At 51.8% G+C, this 22,397-nt stretch overlaps 1 protein-coding gene across 3 annotated transcripts in view; it reads right to left on the minus strand.

The window, feature by feature from the left end:
• The window catches only part of RARA (retinoic acid receptor alpha), a 513,885-nt gene that overhangs the window by 23,495 nt on the left and 467,993 nt on the right, over positions 1-22,397 (minus strand). For all 3 annotated transcript variants that reach the window (XM_069634570.1, XM_069634571.1, XM_069634572.1), the window contains 3 exons: positions 9,583-9,746; positions 8,632-8,808; positions 6,503-6,707 (listed from right to left, as the gene is read on the minus strand). In XM_069634570.1, coding sequence (XP_069490671.1) covers positions 6,503-6,707; positions 8,632-8,808; positions 9,583-9,746 — 546 coding nt within the window. The remainder of the gene's footprint in view (positions 1-6,502; positions 6,708-8,631; positions 8,809-9,582; positions 9,747-22,397) is intronic.

Here is a 22,397-nt window from a genome sequence, read left to right on the forward strand (position 1 = left end):
CAGTAGATACAGTCCATGTGGCCGTCTCCTTCATAAACCTTTTTGAGGCCACAGGTTGCACATGGGCGAAATAACGCCTTTCCAGACATAATTCTCCAGATTTGAACTTCGCTTACGCGAAACAGACAAAAAAACAATCTAGTTATCACTAGTAGTAACACGAAGATCCCACTGCTTTGAAAGACGGTTGAAATCTGAGGGAGCGCGGGGGCGGGGCCTGTATTTATATCATGACGTCCTGACGGCACGGGCACGCATGATACAAAACGAGGTGGATAGGACGCATAAGCGTCGAAAAAGTTTTCCTACGGGAAAGGGTCTATATAATGTACCGGGGATTCCCAGCCTGACGACGGGGAATATTCAAAGCATGTGAATCCATGAAAGATCCAATGCTGGAGAAGTAGGTGACATCAGTGATGCTGCGGGGGAGTATGGTGCTGTTGAAGTGTCTGACACCAGTGATGCTGCGGGGGAGTAAGGTGCTGTTGAAGTGGGTGACAGTGATGCTGCGGAGGAGTAAGGTGCTGTTGAAGTGGGTGACATCAGTGATGCTGCGGAGGAGTAAGGTGCTGTTGAAGTGGGTGCACCAGTGATTCTGCGGGGGAGTAAGGTGCTGTTGAAGTGGGTGCACCAGTGATGCTGCGGAGGAGTAAGGTGCTGTTGAAGAGGGTGACATCAGTGATGCTGCGGAGGAGTAAGGTGCTGTTGAAGTGGGTGACAGTGATGCTGCGGAGGAGTAAGGTGCTGTTGAAGTGGGTGACATCAGTGATGCTGCGGGGGAGTAAGGTGCTGTTGAAGTGGGTGACAGTGATGCTGCGGAGGAGTAAGGTGCTGTTGAAGTGGGTGACATCAGTGATGCTGCGGGGGAGTAAGGTGCTGTTGAAGTGTCTGACACCAGTGATGCTGCGGAGGAGTAAGGTGCTGTTGAAGTGGGTGCACCAGTGATTCTGCGGAGGAGTAAGGTGCTGTTGAAGTGGGTGACAGTGATGCTGCGGAGGAGTAAGGTGCTGTTGAAGTGGGTGACACCAGTGATGCTGCGGGGGAGTAAGGTGCTGTTGAAGTGGGTGCACCAGTGATGCTGCGGAGGAGTAAGGTGCTGTTGAAGTGGGTGCACCAGTGATGCTGCGGAGGAGTAAGGTGCTGTTGAAGTGGGTGCACCAGTGATGCTGCGGAGGAGTAAGGTGCTGTTGAAGTGGGTGACATCAGTGATGCTGCGGAGCAGTAAGGTGCTGTTGAAGTGGGAGACATCAGTGCTGTGGACAATGAGGGAGGTGCTTTTGATGTGTAGGATATCAGTGTCCACTGAGGTGTTGACAGGGGCATGGGTACTGGGTAAAGTTATCCTACTATATGGGAGGTCTGTGATATAGGAAATGTGTTTCTTCTGAAAGCTCTTAACCTGCAGTAGGGCTACCAGCATCTATTCTCCAAGCAGCCACCGGGTGGCGCCCACGTCCCAGGCACTGGCCTCCCCACAGGGCCCCACTTGCAGTCCCCGCTTGGCCTTGTGCATTGTTTTGTAACTGGGCAGAAAGCGCCGGATCAGTTTCCTTTCATCCTCAGACAATTCCCCCTCTTGTTTCTCAGCCTTTCATCTTGGAGCGCAGAAACGAGGTGTACCTTTCCCAAGACAGGGTTTCTGAGAGCAAGGGAACGCGGAGGCCTTCCCTAGCCCAGAGCGGGAGGGGTAAGAGAGGGACACGAGTGGGCCGCCAGCAAAAATACGATACAGTCTGCCAAGCAGACATAGCGAACCTCCCTGCAGATTAAAGGAGATTATAATAACAGTAGTGGATGTTCTTATGTAGCACTTCATGCCAGTTTCCTCCGAAAGATAAAGGGCCGAATCAGCCATGTCCAGTGGGGGACTGGCCTATAGGGCACTCTGGAGATTTCCCGGCGGCCCTCTGCACCTGGGCCTCTTTTGTGCGGTCATTTCCAAATGTTCTCATAGGAAAAGCATTGGGCTTGCTGAAAATGTGTCATATGGGGCCACTTTGGACATTATTTCCAGGGCCTCTTGGTTCCCAGTCATTATTTCCAGGGCCTCTTTTGGTTCCCAGTCATTATTTCCAGGGCCTCTTTTGGTTCCCAGTCATCATTTCCAGGGCCTCTTTTGGTTCGCAGTCATTATTTCCAGCGCCTCTTTTAGTTCTCAGTCCACCACTGGCCATGCCACGGGAATCAAACTTGCGGAGAGCATGCTGCCACATGCCAGAACCAGGCATTTAACACATATGCTATACATTTGGGCAGTCATGTCTAAAAGACGAGTGTCAACCCCAGAGCGCTCGTGCAAAGGCAGCAAAAGTAAAGAGGGGACCAGGCTGTACGTTTAGTGCCTTGGGTAGCTAGGCAACCGGCAAGGTTGGAGGCCTTTACCAGCTATTAGATTGTGTAACTGGGCAGATGACCCCATTGGGTTGGGGGGGCATAGTACTAGACACGAGGACTGGTACAGAGGGCTATCCACTGCTGGATGGTTACGGTAAGCGAGAGTGTCATCAACGACAGACTACTTCATAAAGCACGCAGGACCACCCTGTAGAGGTGAAAAGGAAAAGAACCAGTAAACACCGAAAACAAAAATTCGATTGGTTTGAAAAACAACCTGTTCTGGGGAAAAAGGAATAGAGAGGGTGTAGAGGAGGCATACTTAAGTTACTCTCTGTGGGGACTGCTGTACTCCAGTCCACTTTCCCGGATATTTGCGAGGCTATCGTCCGTGGGAAGAGAATGGGATGGAGGGCATGACGTGGGGCAGCACCGATGCCAACAGAAAGCTGCCTGTGACCCGCAACACGCAGCCTTCCTCACCCATACTCCCTGCCCGAGGGCCAGTCCTTTCATCTTTGGGACTTACCTGTGGGCTTCCGTTTAGCACTCGACTCGGATAATTTCTTAAAGGTTTGAGGGATTCCCTCGGAAAAAAAGTGCACTGTCTTCCCACACGGACAAGTGGACAGAGAAGCGATTGCATGGGAAGGAGCAGGGAGTGCAGCGGAAACGGGGGGTGGGGGGTGGGAGGGGGCCCTCAAGCATCAGCCAAAGGGACCACCGTCCAACAAGAGACCTAAAATGGAAGGGCGATCCCAGGGAGGGGCCACCCACGCCGGCTGACAATTCCAATGGTGTCAAGGGTAGCCGCAGCACAGGTGGGTGCTGAGAATGTGATGAGCATAACCATCGTACGTTCCCAAAGATGATCCTGGGTGCCCAGGCTGCCAATCTGCCATTTAGCGAAGAAGAGACCCCGGTAGTGCCCCCTGAAGAGGCAGCGATGGCCTCCTAGGGGGTGTTTGAGGAAGCCCGCCCTGTTAACGCTCTTGATCCCCAGAAACACCCTAGAGTCCAATTCCATTCAAAGGATCGGATCCTAGGGCCAGAGATTGGCGTGGCTGTAGTGGCCATGGAGCAGATCAACGCCAAAAATAAACCCACGGAGCAGTTTATGGAAGTGACTGAGGCCTGCTTACAGAAGACCATGCCCGCTGGCTCTCGCCCAGTCTTGGTGGGGTTTGTGGTCCAATGTTTGCTCAGCCATGTTCCACATGGTCCCAGTGATGACCGACACAGGCCAGAATCCACCAATCTTCAGCGCAGGGCACTCCCGAGATCCAAGACTGGGCGCAGGGCACGTCCGCCGCTTTAGGATCGTCAACAGGGTCCTGTGTGTATTTACCACATTTTTACTGCCGATTTTTATACTGCAAATTTGTTACCACCGTTTACCCATTTTTTAAAACTGCATGGGGATACCCCCACTGCTCTTCGTTGACCTCAAAATCCTCTGTACACTCATCATAGCCTTTCCCAAAATAACCATTTGTTTTTTCGGTTTTATATGTTCGGTCAATTTCACTGAAACGAATATTCTAAACTGCAAAATGAGTGCAGCGAATGTTCTGCAATGAACTCACTGGACAGCGATTACAGCGAAGGCAAGCGGAGGGGACCATAGGGTCCGAACTGAAGAATCGGGCCGAGCAGCAAGAACTACTTGCAGAGAAGTCTGTGAGGCCCATAGAAACTCAAGCACTGTGCCAACAGCGATGGGGAGACTGGGAAAGTAGCAAAGAGGGTGGATGTTTTGTTATTTGGCATTTATATAGCGCTCTATATATCATTGGTATGACCTCAAAGCACTGGTGGGTTGAACGCACTCGGGCACCATAGTCCGGGTCAGTCGAGAGAGTAAGGTGTCATAGAGTGCTTGGGATGAAAGAACAAAACTTGCGCCAGTCGCCCTAGAGAAGCTTTTCACAGTGTGTAGTATTTAGAATGTCCTGAATCCCCAGTGCTTCAGCGCTCCTGTACCTTTCTTTGCATCTGTTTGCAGAAGTGGGGTATTTGAAGACGCGCGGCCAAGAATTCAAAGCAGCAGGCTGCCCTGTGATCTTGTGCAAGGCAAGTCCACCACCTCGGACTTGAGAAAGTCAGCCCCAGCGGCAGAGGCACCTCCTACCACTGTGCCCCGTGAAGTTACTGGGGTGTGGAGAGGAGGGAGCGCAGCACAGGAAGAGTATCCCTGCCCTGTTCGGTAACACCAGTGTGTCAATGACACAACAATCGCTTTGATGGCACACATGGCCTTCATTTAGTCTTCAGGGCGCTTGAGGTCAGGAAGTATAGTAAGTGGACAGATCGGAGTAGTCTTCCATGGAGCCATCTGGGATAAATGGATGTCAAGTAGGTGGTGGCAAGGATCCCTGAAAGGGGTGGGCTGACTAGATGAAAGCTCTATCAAGATCCTGGTCACCATAAGGTCATCCATAAAAGCAACCAGACCATGCCCACTTCTTCACCCATTCACCTCGGTCAGGAGCTAGGACACCTACATGTGGGATTTGGGTTACTGTAGGGCGGACCCAGACAAAAGATCTCTCTAGGGGTCATGCACAATGACCCATTGGCCCAAATCATAGCTTTTGCAAATTCTCCCAGTTTGGTGTGTCTAGGGAGCAAGCCCGCATACAACAAAAGCGTACGACCTTACTTCGGATCCCTGAGCCTGGATTGAGTTACAGGTTCGTCTTGAGCTGGGACTCATCTCCTTGTCTGCTCGCATAGATCTCAATAGAGCGAAAGCTCTATATCAGGATGACATTTGCTCTTCCTAAAACTCTTCTGTTTATCTTTCGGGAAGGTCTGGAGGGTGGAAAAATGGAGGCCTGGAATACATTTCAGGAGAGAATTCTTCAACTCTGCTAAAATAGGATGGTCACCTAAATGGGAATTCGGGGAAGGTGCAGTGATACAATCTCTTAAGGAATCTAAGAGAAGTGGGACATGGCTGCCAGCCACGATAAGGTTGCTAATATGAAATTATTAAGTACATTTGCTAAAATGCCTTTTGGATATAAAAAAAACACACACAACTATCTAAAACTGCTGCCGTCCCAGCTGACACACAGAATATTTCTTGATATTAGACTTAATCCCCTGAATGTCTTAGAGATCAAGGGAGCATAGACGGGTATTCCGGTTTAGAAGAGGACCGGCAGGCTCTGTTTCGACGATAATGTAATGGAATCCGCTAGGCATGTACTTGCTGCCCGAAGATGAGACTGATCTATGATCAACATTTTGCCAAATTGGAGTGTGAACAGGAACACATGTAAATGAAACCTTCTGGCTTAGATGCTTATCTGGGTTTAACAAAAGCCTGGTCATTGCCATCATTCAGATCTGGAAGAAGGCCAATGAATACTTGCGTACATTTGAAGAGGAATCTCGAAATTTAGCCATGACCTGCTGATGCTAGATGTTAATAGGTTTCTTAATCTGGTTGCTCCAAGAGAAATGGCACTACTCTGTCCTGGTCATCTGGTCTTATGACTCATGCATTATTTGTAGGCATGAATATTTATGGATACCTGGAGTCTGGCCACATGCTATTGAGGCACGGTGGATGTATATATATCGCCCAGTTTCTCTTTTTTTATGCTAATTATTTGCCTAGCTTATTTAGTATATGGTTTATGCTTATGCTTATTAATCTAAATAAAATATGAGCATTTTATTTCATTTTTTCTTTGGAAATCTTAAAATGTTATCTTACTATGCTGTTATTTTATAATGTTATCTTGCTTTTATGCATCTGCGTTTGAATTTGTGTAAAAGTTTATTAACTATTTATTTACACAATACATTTTTTTTTTTTTTTTTTAAAAAAAGGTACAGGTTCTGAATGTCAATCCTGATCTGGTAGTGCCACTCCAGAAATGCCAGTCAGCGCCAGGAAACCAGTCCCGCTCACATCTTTGCGCACAAAGTACGGTGTGACATTGTTTGGGGATATGGCTTACCCAGGGTGGGCACGACGTTGGACTGCCCCGGCTTACCGGCCTCTGGGCTTGTCAGGACAGCATGCCCCTTGATTTGCCCGCAACACAGCCAGTCCCCGGGTGCAGAATGACACTTCATTGCAACAGCCGAGATCTCCCTCACCGACACTGGCTCCTTTTATCCCCGTAGCCACGAGCATGCGCACACTCACCGCCGCAGATCAGGCATATAGCGCTGAGTAGGCCCGTTTCTGCGTCGTCCATCTCCAGCGGCAGCAGCTGATTGGCGAAGGCGAAGACCAGGTCCGTCAGAGGTCCAAAGCCGGCATTGTGCATCTGGGTTCGATTCAACGTCAGCCCGTCTGAGAACGTCATGGTGTCCTGGTCAGGCGTGTACCTCGTGCAGATTCGCAGAATCTAAAGGGTTACAGAAGAGACATTCTCAATGGTCGACTTGACCAAGCTGACCACAGTACAACCAGCATAACACACGGGGAATGGGCGTTGATCCCAGCACTGGTACACCGGGGAAGGCTGGGACCCGGCACCACTACATAGAAGGAAGTCTTGGCACTACCCTGAAACTACTACACAGGGGGAGGCCAAGACCCCCGCACAACACACTGGAAGGTCCAGACTCTGGCACCATACACGGGCAGAGGGGCGTGATACCAGCACAAATGCACAGGGGGAGGTTGTTATCCTGACATTACTATACTCGGGACCCGGGAGAGTAAAAGCCCACGGCAGCTGGACGGGTGACACAGGATAGACAAGAACACAGACGGCACGCACGAAGACTGAGTCAACTAACCCAGACAATCCCAACACTTTCGACCGCCCCTTAATTTAATTACTGCCAGGTACCACATCGGTGTGGAATTATGGAGATATTGGCAATCACCCCACTACCTGAGAGATTGTCATTGGCAGATGCACTGGCCACAAGAGTCTGAATGGAGGATAAGGGGAGCTATGAGAGAGCATGTTAGAGGCGGGGGCTAGAGGAGTAAGGAACCTGTATGCCAGTCAGCCCCAGAACAGGACAGAGCCGCAACAGAGGAGACTACGCAAGCTGAGCGCTTCAATTCTGGATAGAGACGCAAACTAACCAACCCTACTAACAATTTCCCTTTCTGCATACACCTCTCAAACTCCAAACCAAACACAACCAAAACCTACAGCACAACAAACCGCACAAACTTCACTACATTGAAACAACAAAACAAAAACACACATAGTCTTGCACAACAGTACACGACGACTACCGGCCGCAAACACCCCAGGCCCAGCCAACGGACCCACCGGGCTGAGGCCGCCAACAGCACATCACTGCTCTCTTGCACTCTTCCTGCTTCCTCCAACTAACTCAACCTCCCCTCCTCTTTCAGAGCCGCCAGAGCGCCAGGGGACCACTACGGTGGTGATAGTGCACGGTACAAATGTTCTTTAACATTAACATACAGGGGGAGGCTGGGACGCAGCACTACTACCACATGGGAGCTCTGACCAAGCACCCCAACAGGGCGGCGCTGTGACCCTGTAGAACTACCACAGGAGGAGTCTGTGAACCGGTCCCACTACCACAGGGGGAGGCTGGGACCTGGCACTACTCCCACAAGGGGAGGCTCTGAACTGGCACTACTAGACACGGAGGGTCCCAGAGCTGGCACTACGCGGGGGGAAGCAGTGCAGCACATGCCAGGGGAGGACCCGACCCAGCACAGCCCATACTGTAACTAAACAAAGATGGGGCTAAGCCGAGAACAAGGGAGCAAAAGCCCAAGCACAGGAAGCGTAACTTTACAGCCTTTCACTGCAGAACCACGAACACACTGGATTGGCAAGTATCCAGCCAAACCATAGCTCTGCAACACCCAAGGAATGCCCAGTGCCAGTCTGCACAACCCAGGAGGGGCAGGTACAGCCTAGAAAGGGTACAAGCCAGCCCCAGAATCCCAAAGTATGCCTTGGCAAACTCAGATGTTATCCAACTTGCCTAAAAATGAAACAGGAGATTCAGCTTCTAAGAAGGGCCAGTGACATGGGCAGGGGTTAGAAGGAAACAAGTAGGGGCAGAAATCTTTTCAGCAGGAATCTCCAACATTTGGAAGGAGTCCTATTTTCCGCCACTGAGCTCAGCCTGCGAGGGGATGCCAGGCTTATCAGGCAGAGGCTTGCCTGGGCATTACAAGTCGAGGCCACCTGGCACAAGGCTCTGTAGCTGTAAAACAAGGCAGCCTTCATGAGAGCTGCGGGTGCACTGTTGCTCTCACATCATCAACCGCCATCGTCTTACAGCACGAGGAGGGCGCGCGACGTACGGTGGGCCATGACGTACCAGGATGTCGAGGCAGGCGGCTTTGAGGAGGGTGATTTGGTCGGCGATGGTGAGCGTGGTGAAGCCGGGCAGCTGCTTTGCGAACTCCACCGTCTTGATGATGCACTTGGTAGAGAGTTCACTGAACTTGTCCCAGAGATCAATGTCCAGCGACACCCGCTCTTCTGCGCTGTTATTCTGTAAGTAGAGGAAGGTATGAGCGGTTAAGAAAACTAAACACGGCAGCAACAGACATTAGCAATGGGCAAAGGAGAGGAAAAAAAGGCCAAAGGATGATGGGAAACCAGGAGCTGGCACAATTTGGCGCATCGCACTCCTAAAAGGTGGAGGCGCCATTGTTGGATTAGGATGAATTCTAATTCTGAAGGCATATGCGGTCATATGCCAGAAACTCAAGATAACTTTAATTCAAGAAATTGCTTCCTTTTTTAAATCATGCCTCGTCAAACACAAAGCCATAATAGACATTTTGTAAGGATTTTTGTTACTAATGTCTAAACAGCCGCCCTAGTGGAACAAGTCGTCGGCTTTAAATTACCTTTTTTTACCTTAACAAGAAAGCATGCAATATTCAGGGAGGTAAACTACGACATTTTTCCTTTAGAACATCAGAAATAGAATAGTAATGGGTGCATACGTACAGAACATAAGAAACGACCTAGCTTTCGTACGTACAGACTGCAAGAAACAGCCCCTTCCCTGCTTGATTTTCAGTTGAAGGTGGGAAAGGCCACCACTCCAAGATGGCCGCCCACATTTCAAGCAACCAATAGGACTACCGGTCTAGTTTTAGGGATGGCGAAAATAGAAGGCGTCATCTGTGGACCCAAGGGAAGCATACAGCTGAGGGCCGGCACCTACATGGAGCAACCCACCTAACCATCTCTAGGCAGTCATAGCACGGACGGCTGAGTGGAAGGCACCGAGGGAAAGCTATGCAGCAGTACTCACTGTAGTGTATTTCCCCAGCTGACAGAGTGCTGGGAAGGTTTCCTGATGGGCCTTGCGCACTTTTTCCACGAGGTCCTCCACCTCTGGAGTGATGATGTAGCTCTCGGTGCACTCCTGTTTTGGGGCCTCCTGCTTCTTTTTCTTGTTTCGGTCGTTCCTAACAGCTGCAATGTGCGAGAGGGGGACAGAAGGTTAGTTCACAGCCAGGTACGTCAGCACGTTGTAAAAGGACTACCACCAAACCAGCCCCCACTGTTAACAGTGGCCCCCTTTTAGAGTCTCTGTGTACAAAACGGAGCACGGCAAAAAGCGAGAAGAACAGATCTGGAAGGGCAGGCGGTATCAAAGATGGGAGATGGATCGCAGACGTAAGACCACTCTCGCACCCGGCCTTGTGACAAAGTTGTTCAACGCCAGTGATTCACTCACTTTTTATATGTAAAGATAGAAATATTCTTATGGAAAAAGAAATTGATAAATTTCACTGAAAATACATTTTAATAATGCACGTGCTGTGAAAGACGCCCCCTCCCCAAGCTGTGCATTCATGGTTGACACACAACCTGGAAACCGATTATGTGCATTGGGCATGCAGCAAAATCTTTTACTGCACACCACGAAGCGCATTACTACTTCCAGATTGCACTCTCAGGCCCCCTTGGAGTACATTTCTTTTAAATAATCCTAAAAACACTTGATCGGGGGCCCATGTAATGCCTGCACAAGCTTCAAATAGAGCCTTTCCAGAGCAGCCTATCCTCACTATTTGGGAGTCTCCCTGGCGCCCACCCTAGCAGCAAGATTATCCAATGTGGGTGCCAACTTTAGCAGCAAGATTATCCAACGCGGGCGTCCAACCTAGCAGCAAGATTATCCAATGCGGATGCCCACCCTAGCAGCAAGAATATCCAATGAGGGCGCCCACCCTAGCAGCAAGAATATCCAATGAGGGCGCCCACCCTAGCAGCAAGATCATCCAATGTGGGCGCCCACCCTAGCAGCAAGAATATCCAATGAGGGTGCCCACCCTAGCAGCAAGATTATCCAATGCGGGCGCCCACCCTAGCAGCAAGATTATCCAATGCGGGCGTGCACCCTAGCAGCAAGATTATCCAATGCGGGCGTGCACCCTAGCAGCAAGATCATCCAATGCGGGCGCGCACCCTAGCAGCAAGATCATCCAATGCGGGTGCCCACCCTAGCAGCAAGAATATCCAATGAGGGCGCCCACCCTATCAGCAAGAATATCCAATGTGGGCGCCCACCCTAGCAGCAAGATTATCCAATGCGGGCGTGCACCCTAGCAGCAAGATTATCCAATGCGGGCGTGCACCCTAGCAGCAAGATCATCCAATGCGGGCGCCCACCCTACCAGCAAGATTATCCAATGGGGCGCCAACGTGGACGCCCACCCTAGCAGCAAAATTATCCAACGTGGGCACCCACCCAAGCAGCAAGATTATCCAATGCGGGCGCCCACCCAAGCAGCAAGATTATCCAATGCGGGCGCCCACCCAAGCAGCAAGAATATCCAATGTGGGCGCTCACACTAGCAGCAAGATTATCCAATGTGGGCGCCCACACTAGCAGCAAGATTATCCAACGTGGGTGTCCACCCGAGCAGCAAGATTATCCAATGCGGGTGCCCACCCGAGCAGCGAGATTATCCAATGTGGGTAAAGAAAGCAGTCTCTGCACTGCAGCTCTGAACAAGCAAACCCAGCTTGTCCTGCCCTGACCCTACTTCCTGCTTCCCAACGACAGATGCTAATGTCTTAGGGCAGAGATGCTGAAATTAAAGTGACACATGAAATGCTCCGGCTGGCTCTGCAGTACTCACAGCAGCACTGTTAATAACCCTGTCTGGTCGGAGTCTAATAGCACTGAAGAATGGGAACTGCGGGTGGTGGGCATGGAAGGACGACATGGGGGGGGGGGGTCAGACTCGGACATACTGACATCTATGTAGGCACCCATGGATTTTGCATGGACAGAGAGATAGCCCACTTCTAAATATATAAGAGCAGAAATTGAGAGGCCTGAGGCCTTCTCAGACAACTGCAGTGTCCTCCTGTTTAATCAGGCCAAAGATCCCACAACGGACACCATATTTGAGGGACGAGACAGAACCCATAGGAAAATCAGGCGATTCGACAAACACATTGCTAAGGATTGTGACACAGCCAGTCAAATGTGGATGAGAATTCACTACTGAGACTGCATCACTATCCTACATCTGTGTGACCCCCTGCCACCAGCCTCTACCAGTGGAACACATACTGCGTCTTTTGACCAGGCTTCACAGGCCATACTGCGGTTAGTGACGAGACAGAGGTCAGTGGGCGAACCACCCTCACCCAGGAAGTTCTTGCATCCCAGCACATTAAGTGCGCAATCCACTGGGCTCCGGATCTCCATCAGAATCTTCTCTTTGCATGGTGTCAGGGATCAGGCAAGTGTGCGCCTGTAAAGGCGGGCACGCCGATGCAACTTTGGTTGTATGGCTCGAGTGAATTCAGGAGGCGAACACAAAGGTCATATTTTCTGCAGACGCCTTTCTTGGGGGCACAATGGGGGCACGGACTTACGATTTGAGCTCCTCACCAGCCTCTTTAATAGAAGACTATTATCCAAGCTGACTCGATCTTGCCCGCGCCGCAGCGCGCTCTTCTTTAAAGAAGGAATGGAGCCATTACTAAACGATTACTCCCGACGCGTAATCAGTCACTCCCGGGCCGGAAAATTTAATAACGGAGAAGAGAAAGAGACCGGAGAAGAAGGGGGGGTGGAGAGCGAGAGAAGCAGGCAGGCTGGAATAATTCAGAAATCACTCATGTCCCCTCTGCAAATTCAATAAAGGGGAGAGGAAAAAAAATGCAATGATAATTCGGGAATGGAAAATTGCAGCTGTGACAAGGCATCCGTCAATCGGGGAGGGGGTAAGGAGGGAACTTTAATTCTATTGAAACCAAGAAAAATGAAGAGGGGGATGAGGGGTGGAGGGGGGAGATATGCAGAGGAAAAATGGCAGCTGGTGGAAGCCGCAGGGCCCCCGGTGAAAAAAAAAAGAAGTGCTACAGGGGGAGAGTCCCTGGGAAACAGACTGGGGAGGGTTGGGGGGCGGGGGGCTGTGCCAGCCTGCCTTCCTCCTGGATACCCGTTACATGTCTGATGCCAGGAGAGCAGCAGAAGCATGGGGGATGCGCACATGTATACTGCCAGGAGATTGGCGAAGCAAGGGCAATGGGCATATGTCTATAGATGCATATGAAACCTGTCATTTCTAATGTCCCCTGTATATTTATGTAACTTGTAAGAATAGTGGCCAGCTGGCCCAGGGCTTGGCTGCGCTTTACAAATAAATAAATACAAAACGTCAAATGTTAAAGGTATTTGTACCGTGCACCGTCACCAACGGAATTGGTCCCCAGGCGCTCTGGCGGATCTGTAAATGATAAGGTTGGGTGGGGTGGGTTAGTAAGGTGAAGAGGGAGTAGAATAGTGAGAGGAGTGGTGTTCTGTTGGCAGCTTCAACTCGGTATACACCAGATGCTGAGCTTTGGTGCGGGTATTGGGTCGGTGATAGGCCGCGTGTGCTGTTGGTCCGGCTTATGTGTTGTTGCAGCGTTGTGAAGTGCGTGCGGCTTGTTGTGCGAGAGATGGTTGTGTGAGTTTGAGTGAGATAAGTATGCAGAGTTTGAGCTTATATTGGTTAGTGGGTTACCTGACCTTTGGCATGCTAGCATTTGCAGATCTGTCCCAGTGTGGCACCAGTTGACCCCCACAACTCTATCTGGATGCGGGGCGGGTCAATGTTTAGAATTCTATCTGGGTGTGGGCAAGCGCACATTCACAGTCCCATCCAGATGCGGCGCATGCTAGCGTCTAGAGATCTGTCCAGGTGTGGGCATGCTATCATTCGCAACCCTATCTGGATGCTACGCAGGCTGGTGTTCACAATTCCAAGTGTGGCACGCCAATATTCAAGTTTCATCTAGGCGCGGGCTTGCTATCCTTCAATCAATCCCATCTAGATGCGACGCAGGCCAACGTCCACAATTCTAGGTGTGGCCTGTGCTAGTCTTCAGGTTTCGCATAGGTGCGGGCATGCTAACGCTCGAAGTCCTATCTAGATGTGACGCAGGCTAATATTTCACAAATCTATCTAAGTGCGGGTATGTTGGCATTCAGCTTTCACCTAGGTGCGGGAATGCCAACATTCATGGTCCTATCTAGATGCGATGCAGGCTGATATTCTCAATTCTGTCTAAATGTATACATGCTAATATTCACAATTCTATCTAAGGGCGGGCATGCTAGCATTCAAAGTCCCATCTAGATGCAACGCAGGCCAATGTCCACAATTCCATCCAAGTGTGGCCATGCTAATATTCTCAATTGTATCTAAATGCGTCTGGACATGGTGGTCCGGTACGTGCGAGTGGGTGAGTCACCTAAGGGCTCCCGTCTGGGTCTAAGCACGTGTCCAGTCCTTGGAGCCCTCCCTCCGTGGCCACCCACCACGACATCCTATGCTCTGTCGGGTGGTTAGTTCTTTGGTTTGAGTGTTTGTCCAGATTGGGAGCGGCCGGGATTGGAGTCATTCCCATCGCTGTCTTACTGTCTGCGCATTCCGGTGCGTCTCCGCCGTGGCCACCCTGTGAAGAGCCATGACCCGAAAAATACAAATATACATGCTGCCAGGCGAGAGGCAGAAGCAAGAGGAATTGGGGGCGAGAGGATAAGGGAACGGGATAAGGTTCTGAATATTTCACAACAGATTCCTCCTCGCCCCAAACCCCTTTGCACTCTCCAGATATTTTGGACTACAACTCCCATCATCCCTAGCCAGCATAGCCAATGGTAGGGGATCATGGGAGTGTACTTCAAAGACTGATGACCCCTAGCCTAGTCTGATCCCAGGCAGGCTACAGGAATAGTCTATTTGCCAAATAACAGACACCCAGGGCACTCGGCCTATTTTTCCACACAGGAAAGGGGCACAGAGACCCCTGGCATAATCCCAGGCACACATGGCATCCACCGCTTGAAGACACCAATCAGGCTACACAGTTCCCAGGCACGTAGCATGACAGTCAAGAGGAGGGCCGGGGCATGCAAACCCCGCGTCCCAGACTAAACACATCAATGGCACAAGGGTTTAGCATAATGGAGTGCATTCTCCCAACACGGATGTGGTGCCCACCAGGCAGCGAGTGCACCATCCTCCGCACGGCAAATGTCTCACCCGCACGCACTCCCCTAGCACAGAGCGGACACCTTGATGACAGTGAGTGAACTCTTCTAGCACAGAGGGTACAACTCAAGCGAGTGCACTCTTCCACCCAGGAGGGGCAGTTTGTGCAAGCGCCGCCATCTTCATTCGAAGGGGGTGAGGGGACACGCTCCCTCGAGTGAGCACGCTGGCCCGAGTGCACTCGTGCAGGACTCAGGCGGAGGAAGGTAATCGCCCGGGCAGATTGCCCTCCTCGGTGAGGAAGCGTTCAGTCACAGCCTGTATTCCTTCACAGAGCGCTTCGGGGTCCCTCGGGAGCTGAAATCCAATCTCCTCGTCCAGTCACCGGAGGAAGCAGGGGGGCTCCTAATGAGGCCGTATTAATATAACGCACGCAGCGTGAACTGCCACCGGGCCCGGCTGAGCTAATGAGAGCCGAGAGCCGAGCCCCAGCCTGCAGCCCGCCTAGGACAAAGGGGAGCAGAGTTTATGGGGTGCTTAACGGGGCAGGCTGAGTGCAAGCGGAGGGGAAAGGCTTGCAGAGGTGGAAGGAAGCAGGCTGGCAGAGTATATGGCGAGGAGGGTGGCAGGTTAGATGAAGAGGAAGGACCGGGTGTCACGAGTACAGCGTCGAATATGGCGGGGTGTGGGTACAGTAGGGTGACCAGAAGCCTGGGGTTTGCATGGACTGCCCGGAATTGGGCCCACTGCCCTCCTGTCCTGAGAAGTTTTTAAATATAAAAAACCCGTCTCGGTTTTGGGGAAAGAAAGGGTGACCTCTGGCCGAATCACAGCTGTCACTTAAATCGTCACATCTGGGCTGACCCACACTTATAAACCAAATAAGCCGTATTATAGTTTGGTCGTCCAGACAACCAGCGGCTGGCTTCATCTCCAAACGTTCATTCAACAGACACAGGCATTAACTGATTGTGCCACAGAGACGCCCCAGACCGGGCTTCACAGAGGCCCGCAATCGCAGTCAGACTTTCAGTCCCTTTGTTTTGAACGTGTCCTGGCTGTAATACTGTTTCAGCCAAACCGGCACTGTTTATATCCGGGGAAAAACTGGACCTCCCCCCGCCCCCTCTGCGGAAGTCTAGGCACGGTAGCAAATGGTAGTCCTACCTTTATGTCAGTAGTCTTTTAGGACAGTCCCCTGCCCAGTTTTATAACATTTTCGAAATCTGGTTACCCTAGGCTGGGAGGATGCCAGTAAACTGAGAAAATGGTGTCGTGTGTGGGTGGAGCGGAGGGTGGCAAGCTACAGCCGGGATGTTGGCAGATTTTAGGTGTAGGAAACTACTGTTGGGAGGCTGAGCGAGCGTATGTTAATGTATGCACGTGCATGCCAGGGTGTGTGCTAGCTAGCATGGAAGTATCTTTGGGCGCGGCTTGGACTATTATTTGTTGTGTGGGGGTCTAGTTTTTTGGCAACGTGAGCGCTGTGACTGCGTCATGACACCCACGTGCCCATTTAATAAAAGGGGCCCTGCTGGCGCTGCGAGGGCAGAGCAGCAGAGCCCCAGGAAGTGGCAACTCGTGTCTGTGTTCCTTGTGTCTGAGGCTTGCCCCTGGTCGGGGCCTTGTGTGTGCAGCACGGCCCGAGTGCCCTCAGAGCCGTGGCTGCTTGTGTGCGGGGGTGACACCCCCGCACTACTGACACTGCGCTCGGTGTTCCGGGCGCCGTAGGGTGCCACCCTACTGAGGATTCGCCGGTTGCCCGCCGGCGTGTGTATCCAGTCGGGGGATCCCGACGGTATCTGTGGGCTGCCCCGGAGACCGGAGGCAGCCCACAACACTGGCGACGAGGAGGACTCGCCCCACGTGCACGTCGGAGTGTGAGCCCGCAGGAGATTCCGGTGCCGGTGCGGTGGAGGCAAGGCTAGGAACCCACGTGTTGGGTGGTCGTCGCGTAGCAGGTAGCCCAGGGACCTGGCGCTGCTGAACGGCACAGGTCGCCTGGTGCCTGCAACGGGCGGAGGATCGTCGCAGCCCTGAAGAAAGGACGGTGGGCGTGGCCCATGCAGACCCGGGCCCGGCGGTGGAAGGAAAACAGCGGTGGAGTAGCGCAAGTCCCCAGCCCCTGAACAAAGAAAGGGGGCGGGGCGAAATCCCGCAATGTGTGCCCCAGGCGGAAGAGACACTAGAAATCAGCCCGAAAAAGGGGCATGCCCTCTCTGAGGCCCTGAACAAAAGGAAGCGGGGCGGTGCTACATCTCCGCCTCGCCCATGGGGTAAGGGGGAAACATTCCGGCACCAGGGCCGCGGTGGGGAGGAGCCTGCCGTGGTCCACAGTGAACGGGGGTCCCAATCAACATCCGGACCCAAAAAAAAAAAAGATTTTTTTTTTTGCAATACCCGGCCGGAGAACACACCGGAGGTTGCTCCGGAAAGGGGCCTGGCCCAGCGGCGGCCAACAACCAGTAAGGGGCGTGGCCCCAGCGCTGGCCCAGCCCCATGGACAGAGAAGAGGGGTGTCGTCCGAACCCCCACAGTAGTACCCAATAGGGCCCGAGGGGTTGCGGCTCCACCTGGAGTGCTTGTGCACCCCTGGGCAGGAAGAACGTGGGCACTAAAAAGGGGTGAACATTGGGGTGGGGGCACCCTGCGTGTTACCAGCCATGGCAGGCGCCCATCAACACAGGTGATTTGCACATGACGTCCTCACCTGTACCCAGCATGTCGGACGACGAAGGAGTATGTCGAGGACAGCTGGCACCAATACCCCATTTTGATGTCCTAGGTGCGCCGGCAAGCCTGGGGGCCCGGTGGGTGGCCTGGGTGGAGAACCTGGAGTTGTACTTCGCTGCAATGGAGATCTAAGACGCAGCCAAACGCCCGACACTCCTGTACTCTGCCGGGCTGGCCGTCCAGAGACTGTTCCAAAACATTAAGGCCCCGAGATCAATCGTACGGCGCAGCCCTGAATGAGTACTTCAGACCCATGGTAAACAGGGACTATGAGAGGTTCAGGATGAGGTGTGCGAGGCAGAAGGAAGGGGAAAGCCTCCACGCATTCCATGGGAAGCTGCGCGGTATTGCACTGTCCTGTGACCTGGGGAATTTCGAGGAGGACGAGATCCGGGCGCAAATCATCTAGGGCTGCAGCTCCACCAAACTGCGCAAACAGGTTCTGAGGGACCCAGCGCTGACCCTCGATCGAATACTGGAGCTTGGCCGGGCCCAGGAACTAGCGGAGGTGCGGGCCTCGGTCATGGACTCCTCTAGACACCACCTAAAGATGGAGGCCCCCATGCAGCGGGTGAAGGTTAAGGAGGTGGCGGCTGTTGGCAGGTGGCCAGGAGGAAGAGTGATGAAGAGGGGAGACTGGCCGAAGAGAGACCCCAATGCCACAATGTGTCATCAGTGTGGGTGGGATCTTCCACACTCGCTGGACTGCCCGGGGATAGGACAAATCTGTGGGAGGTGCGGGAAAGGAGATCACTTCGCACGAGTATGTCTCGCTCCAGCCCCAGCCGGTATGGTGGGGGCATCAGGGGGGAGTGAGGCGAAGGGGAGAAAGACCCCCAAGGTGGCGGTGGTCCAGGTGGCAGAGAGTCCCCGAGAAGCACTGTATGATATGGGGGAGGAGGAGTACGAAGAGAATGTATTCTTCTTGTCCTGCAGCAGCGCCGGGGGCCAGTTTGATCCTGGGATTTTCTGAGTTGGAGGAGCCCGTTAGAGGCTTGCCCCGTGGTGTGAGGACTGGAACACACCCGTTTGTTTTGCAGTGTCAAATATGTTTGAGTTTTAGTAGCTGTTAGGTGGTGCGCGGACTGGAATGCACCAAAGGTCTGTGGTGGGGTTTTATTTGATTTTGTTTGTTCATAATAGAGGGATGTTGTGTGGGGGTCTAGTTGTTTGGCAATGTGAGCACCGTGACTGCGTCATGACGCCCACGTGCCCATTTAATAAAAGGGGCCCTGCTGGCGCTACGAGGGCAGAGCAGCAGAGCCCCAAGAAGTGGCAACTCGTGTCTGTGTTCCTTGTGTCTGAGGCTTGCCCCTGGTCGGGGCCTTGTGTGTGCAGCGCGGCCGAGTGCCCTCGGAGCTGCGGCTGCTTGTGTGCGGGGTTGACACCCCCGCACTACTGACACTGCGCTCGGTGCCACCCTACTGAGGATTTGCCGGTTGCCCGCCGGCGTGTGTATCCAGTTGGGTGATCCCGATGGCATCTGTGGGCTGCCCCGGAGACCAGAGGCAGCCCACAACATTATTGAAACCTAGTATTGAGATCTCGAAATCATGTATGATCCAAAAACAAGAACAAAAATGTTTCTTTAAACACGGAGCAAAAACAGCCAATAGCAATTACTTTGAAAAAAGGCGTTTGGAAAAAACAGGAAGTCCACCTAAAATGGGGGTCCCTCCCCCTTCCGGGCCGCACCCTGTGCCCTGGTGGAGCCCTTGTGCTCTTTTTTTATCCACTTCTAACTCCTCTCAGTCGCTCTATTGTCTCTTCTTCAGAAGAAAAATGTCCAGATGCAGGAGGGGGGGGGGGGGGGGGGTGGAGTCATACAGTGCACCCCACTTGCCCTCTTGCTAAACCAGAGAAAAACAGTAAGTTGATGCCCTCAGGCTGGCTGCAGGCGTAACGGCTGCCGTTTGGGCTTAAATTGTATTTTTGTAAACCGGCTTTTCTTATTACCTAATTTAAGTTATATGTCTGTAACTTGACCATAAGTCTGTTTTTACTTCATTTGAACTTGTTTCCATTTTTTCATTATTAAAATAGCCCAGTCACGGATGTGCCTTTTAGTTTCACGTCTGTTATTGTAGTTCATAGTTTATTTTTCTCCATTTTGACACGATGCCATCACTTTCACAGTGCATCTGCTAGTTGTGCCTACAGCTGTGGTCGTGCATGTCCCTTGTGTGAGTGATTAGGAGATGCACACAGTTTTCTACGGCAGTACCGGTTGGGAGGATGCAGATCTGTTTTTTTGGTTGCAAAACTCAGAACTGCTTTTTTAGTTTTGGCAATTAGGTGGCGCTGCAAGTGCTGCCTGAAACCGAAAATATTGTTTTTTTGGGATTGGGATATGACGAGGACACAGCCTGTGAGTTTGGCTCCCCCCTATCCCCCCCCCACGGACCAACTACAGCCATTCTAGTCGCCTAGTATCAGCCGTAAAGCACACACCCCTGGGATCTCGCTGGACAAACTCTCTGCTTCTAAGGGGATGCCAATGTTATTTCTACACAGTGTTTCCAAAAGGTAATGGCTTAACTGCAGCTGTAAACCAGCTCTGGGTGTAATAGAAATGTGTTTACCAAGTTTTCCTTGACGCATAAGCAATGTGTGTCATTACCTCCAATCCTTGCACTGAATTGTACTTGAAAAGAAGAAACGATTGGCTTTGCCAATGCTTGTTTTCTTTCACAAGATCGGCAGGTGCTTGGCTGAAGTACGACTGACAGGCTTTTAAAAGTGAACATCAACAAGGACAACCTACCATTTCAGTAACTTGTAGATTCATACATCAGAATGATGCCGGCTAAAATTCAGATAAAAGTTATGGTGGGAGCGCGCTCAGGTATCCCATCTCCATGTGTGAGAAAGCCATCCAGCCCAATTTGTTTCCCCTTCGGAAATCTGGCACTTACTTGAAACTTGGAGCTACAAATCCCAGATTTCAAAGAAGTAAAAAATAAATTAAAAAAAACAGAGTAGACTTCTTTCTCACGCATGGAACGGAGAGACTTCGGAGCTCTGAATTACACAACTTGTAAGGTATGACGCAGACATTTTAATGAGGGGATCTAGTGGAAAGAAACCATCCCAGCTGCATGATCAATACTTTCCAAGAAATTGGGATTCCAGAATACTCGGATACCCGGCTCTGATTTTCAGGGTTTGTCCCAGGATACCCTCGTGGTCTAGCCATCCTCCCTTTCAACGGCACCACCCGACCTGCCTGCCTGGCCACACCCCTAGCACAACACCAGCTCCCAGTTCAACACCAAGGATTGGGAGCAACTAGAGCAGGACCATTTGTGCAGCTGGCCAATACCACGTCTACATGCCACCCTATTGACACTAAGAGGTTACAAAAGGGAGACTTTCCTTAGTGGTTCGGATCACCCAGCAGGTGCCAGCAGAGCAGATAAAGACCCCCCTCTGATGTGCCTCAAAAATGCATGCAACTGGAATGATTAATCACGGACACTTTGAATTGGCCCGATACGCCTTGGCCCTGATGCACACGCTCATCGAGGCCTGCAGCGAGAGCTGCTCCTGCCTCTGATGTCTCCACCGACAAGGAGCAGCTCAACACCTGCATGAGTGGCTTACCTCCCAAGAACCAGCCTATAGCACCCATACTGCCCAGCCCGGACTGTGCTGCGCATCCAGCACTGACCGCAGTCCTCCTCCATAGCAGGGAAATGGTCTATTTTCAAAGCATTGGGGCAATCATCGTGATCCAGATTAGACTCCTAAATCGGCTTCAATATTCTGGGCACGATGAAGGCACCGGACCCCTGTGCGCAACCAGCCAAGATCAAGCATATTGCGTGGGGCTCAGCCCTACATCTATAAAAGCGGGAATCGATCCACCCCCACCCCCACCATGTGCTCTCCACCTTCCGGTTATTACTATAACCTCGGGCGATGTGGTCATTAGCGCCGAGTCTGCTCAAGCGGACTCTCTGACAACCAAGCGCCAGCGACCTGTCGGCGTCATTTATCTCTGACATCATCCATCAACCGTTTCCATGGCAATGCCTTGGATTCGATGCTGAAGTGTCCCACCTCTTCTCCACCCCCCTCCAACAGACCTGGAAACTTATGATGATGGCACATTTATTGTGTTAGGTCGGGTTTGTAAAATGGAAGGGGGATGGGTAGTCACCCACTTAACTTCCAGTTATAATTTACCAGATAGATACACTAGCTCTCTCTCTCGCTCCCCCCCTTCTCCAAAATCATTTGCTGTCACGCACCAATGGGTATCCAGCATCTTCAGATCTGATCCATGAGACTACCAGCATCCCACAGAAACACCCATCCCCTTTGCACCGGGTGCTCCCCACGCATCCCTCTAGGTGACACCCAGTGTGCATGTATGTGTGTGTACACACACACACACACACACACACACACACACACACACACACACACACACACACACACACACACACACACACACACACACACACACACACACACACACACACACACACACACACACACACACACACACACACACACACACACACACACACACACACACACACACACACACACACACACACACACACACACACACACACACACACACACACACACACACACACACACACACACACACACACACACACACACACACACACACACACACACACACACACACACACACACACACACACACACACACACACACACACACACACACACACACACACACACACACACACACACACACACACACACACACACACACACACACACACGCAATCGATCCAGAATCCTTGCATGCATCCCTCCAGGACATCCAGAACCTTCACTTGCTAATCCATGACACATTCAGCACCTTCACTCACTGGTCGCCCATTACCCACACACATCGATTACC

The sequence above is a fragment of the Ambystoma mexicanum genome, chromosome 13 (assembly GCF_040938575.1).
Source record: "Ambystoma mexicanum isolate Mex_15411 chromosome 13, UKY_AmexF1_1, whole genome shotgun sequence".
NCBI classification, from domain to species: domain Eukaryota; kingdom Metazoa; phylum Chordata; class Amphibia; order Caudata; family Ambystomatidae; genus Ambystoma; species Ambystoma mexicanum.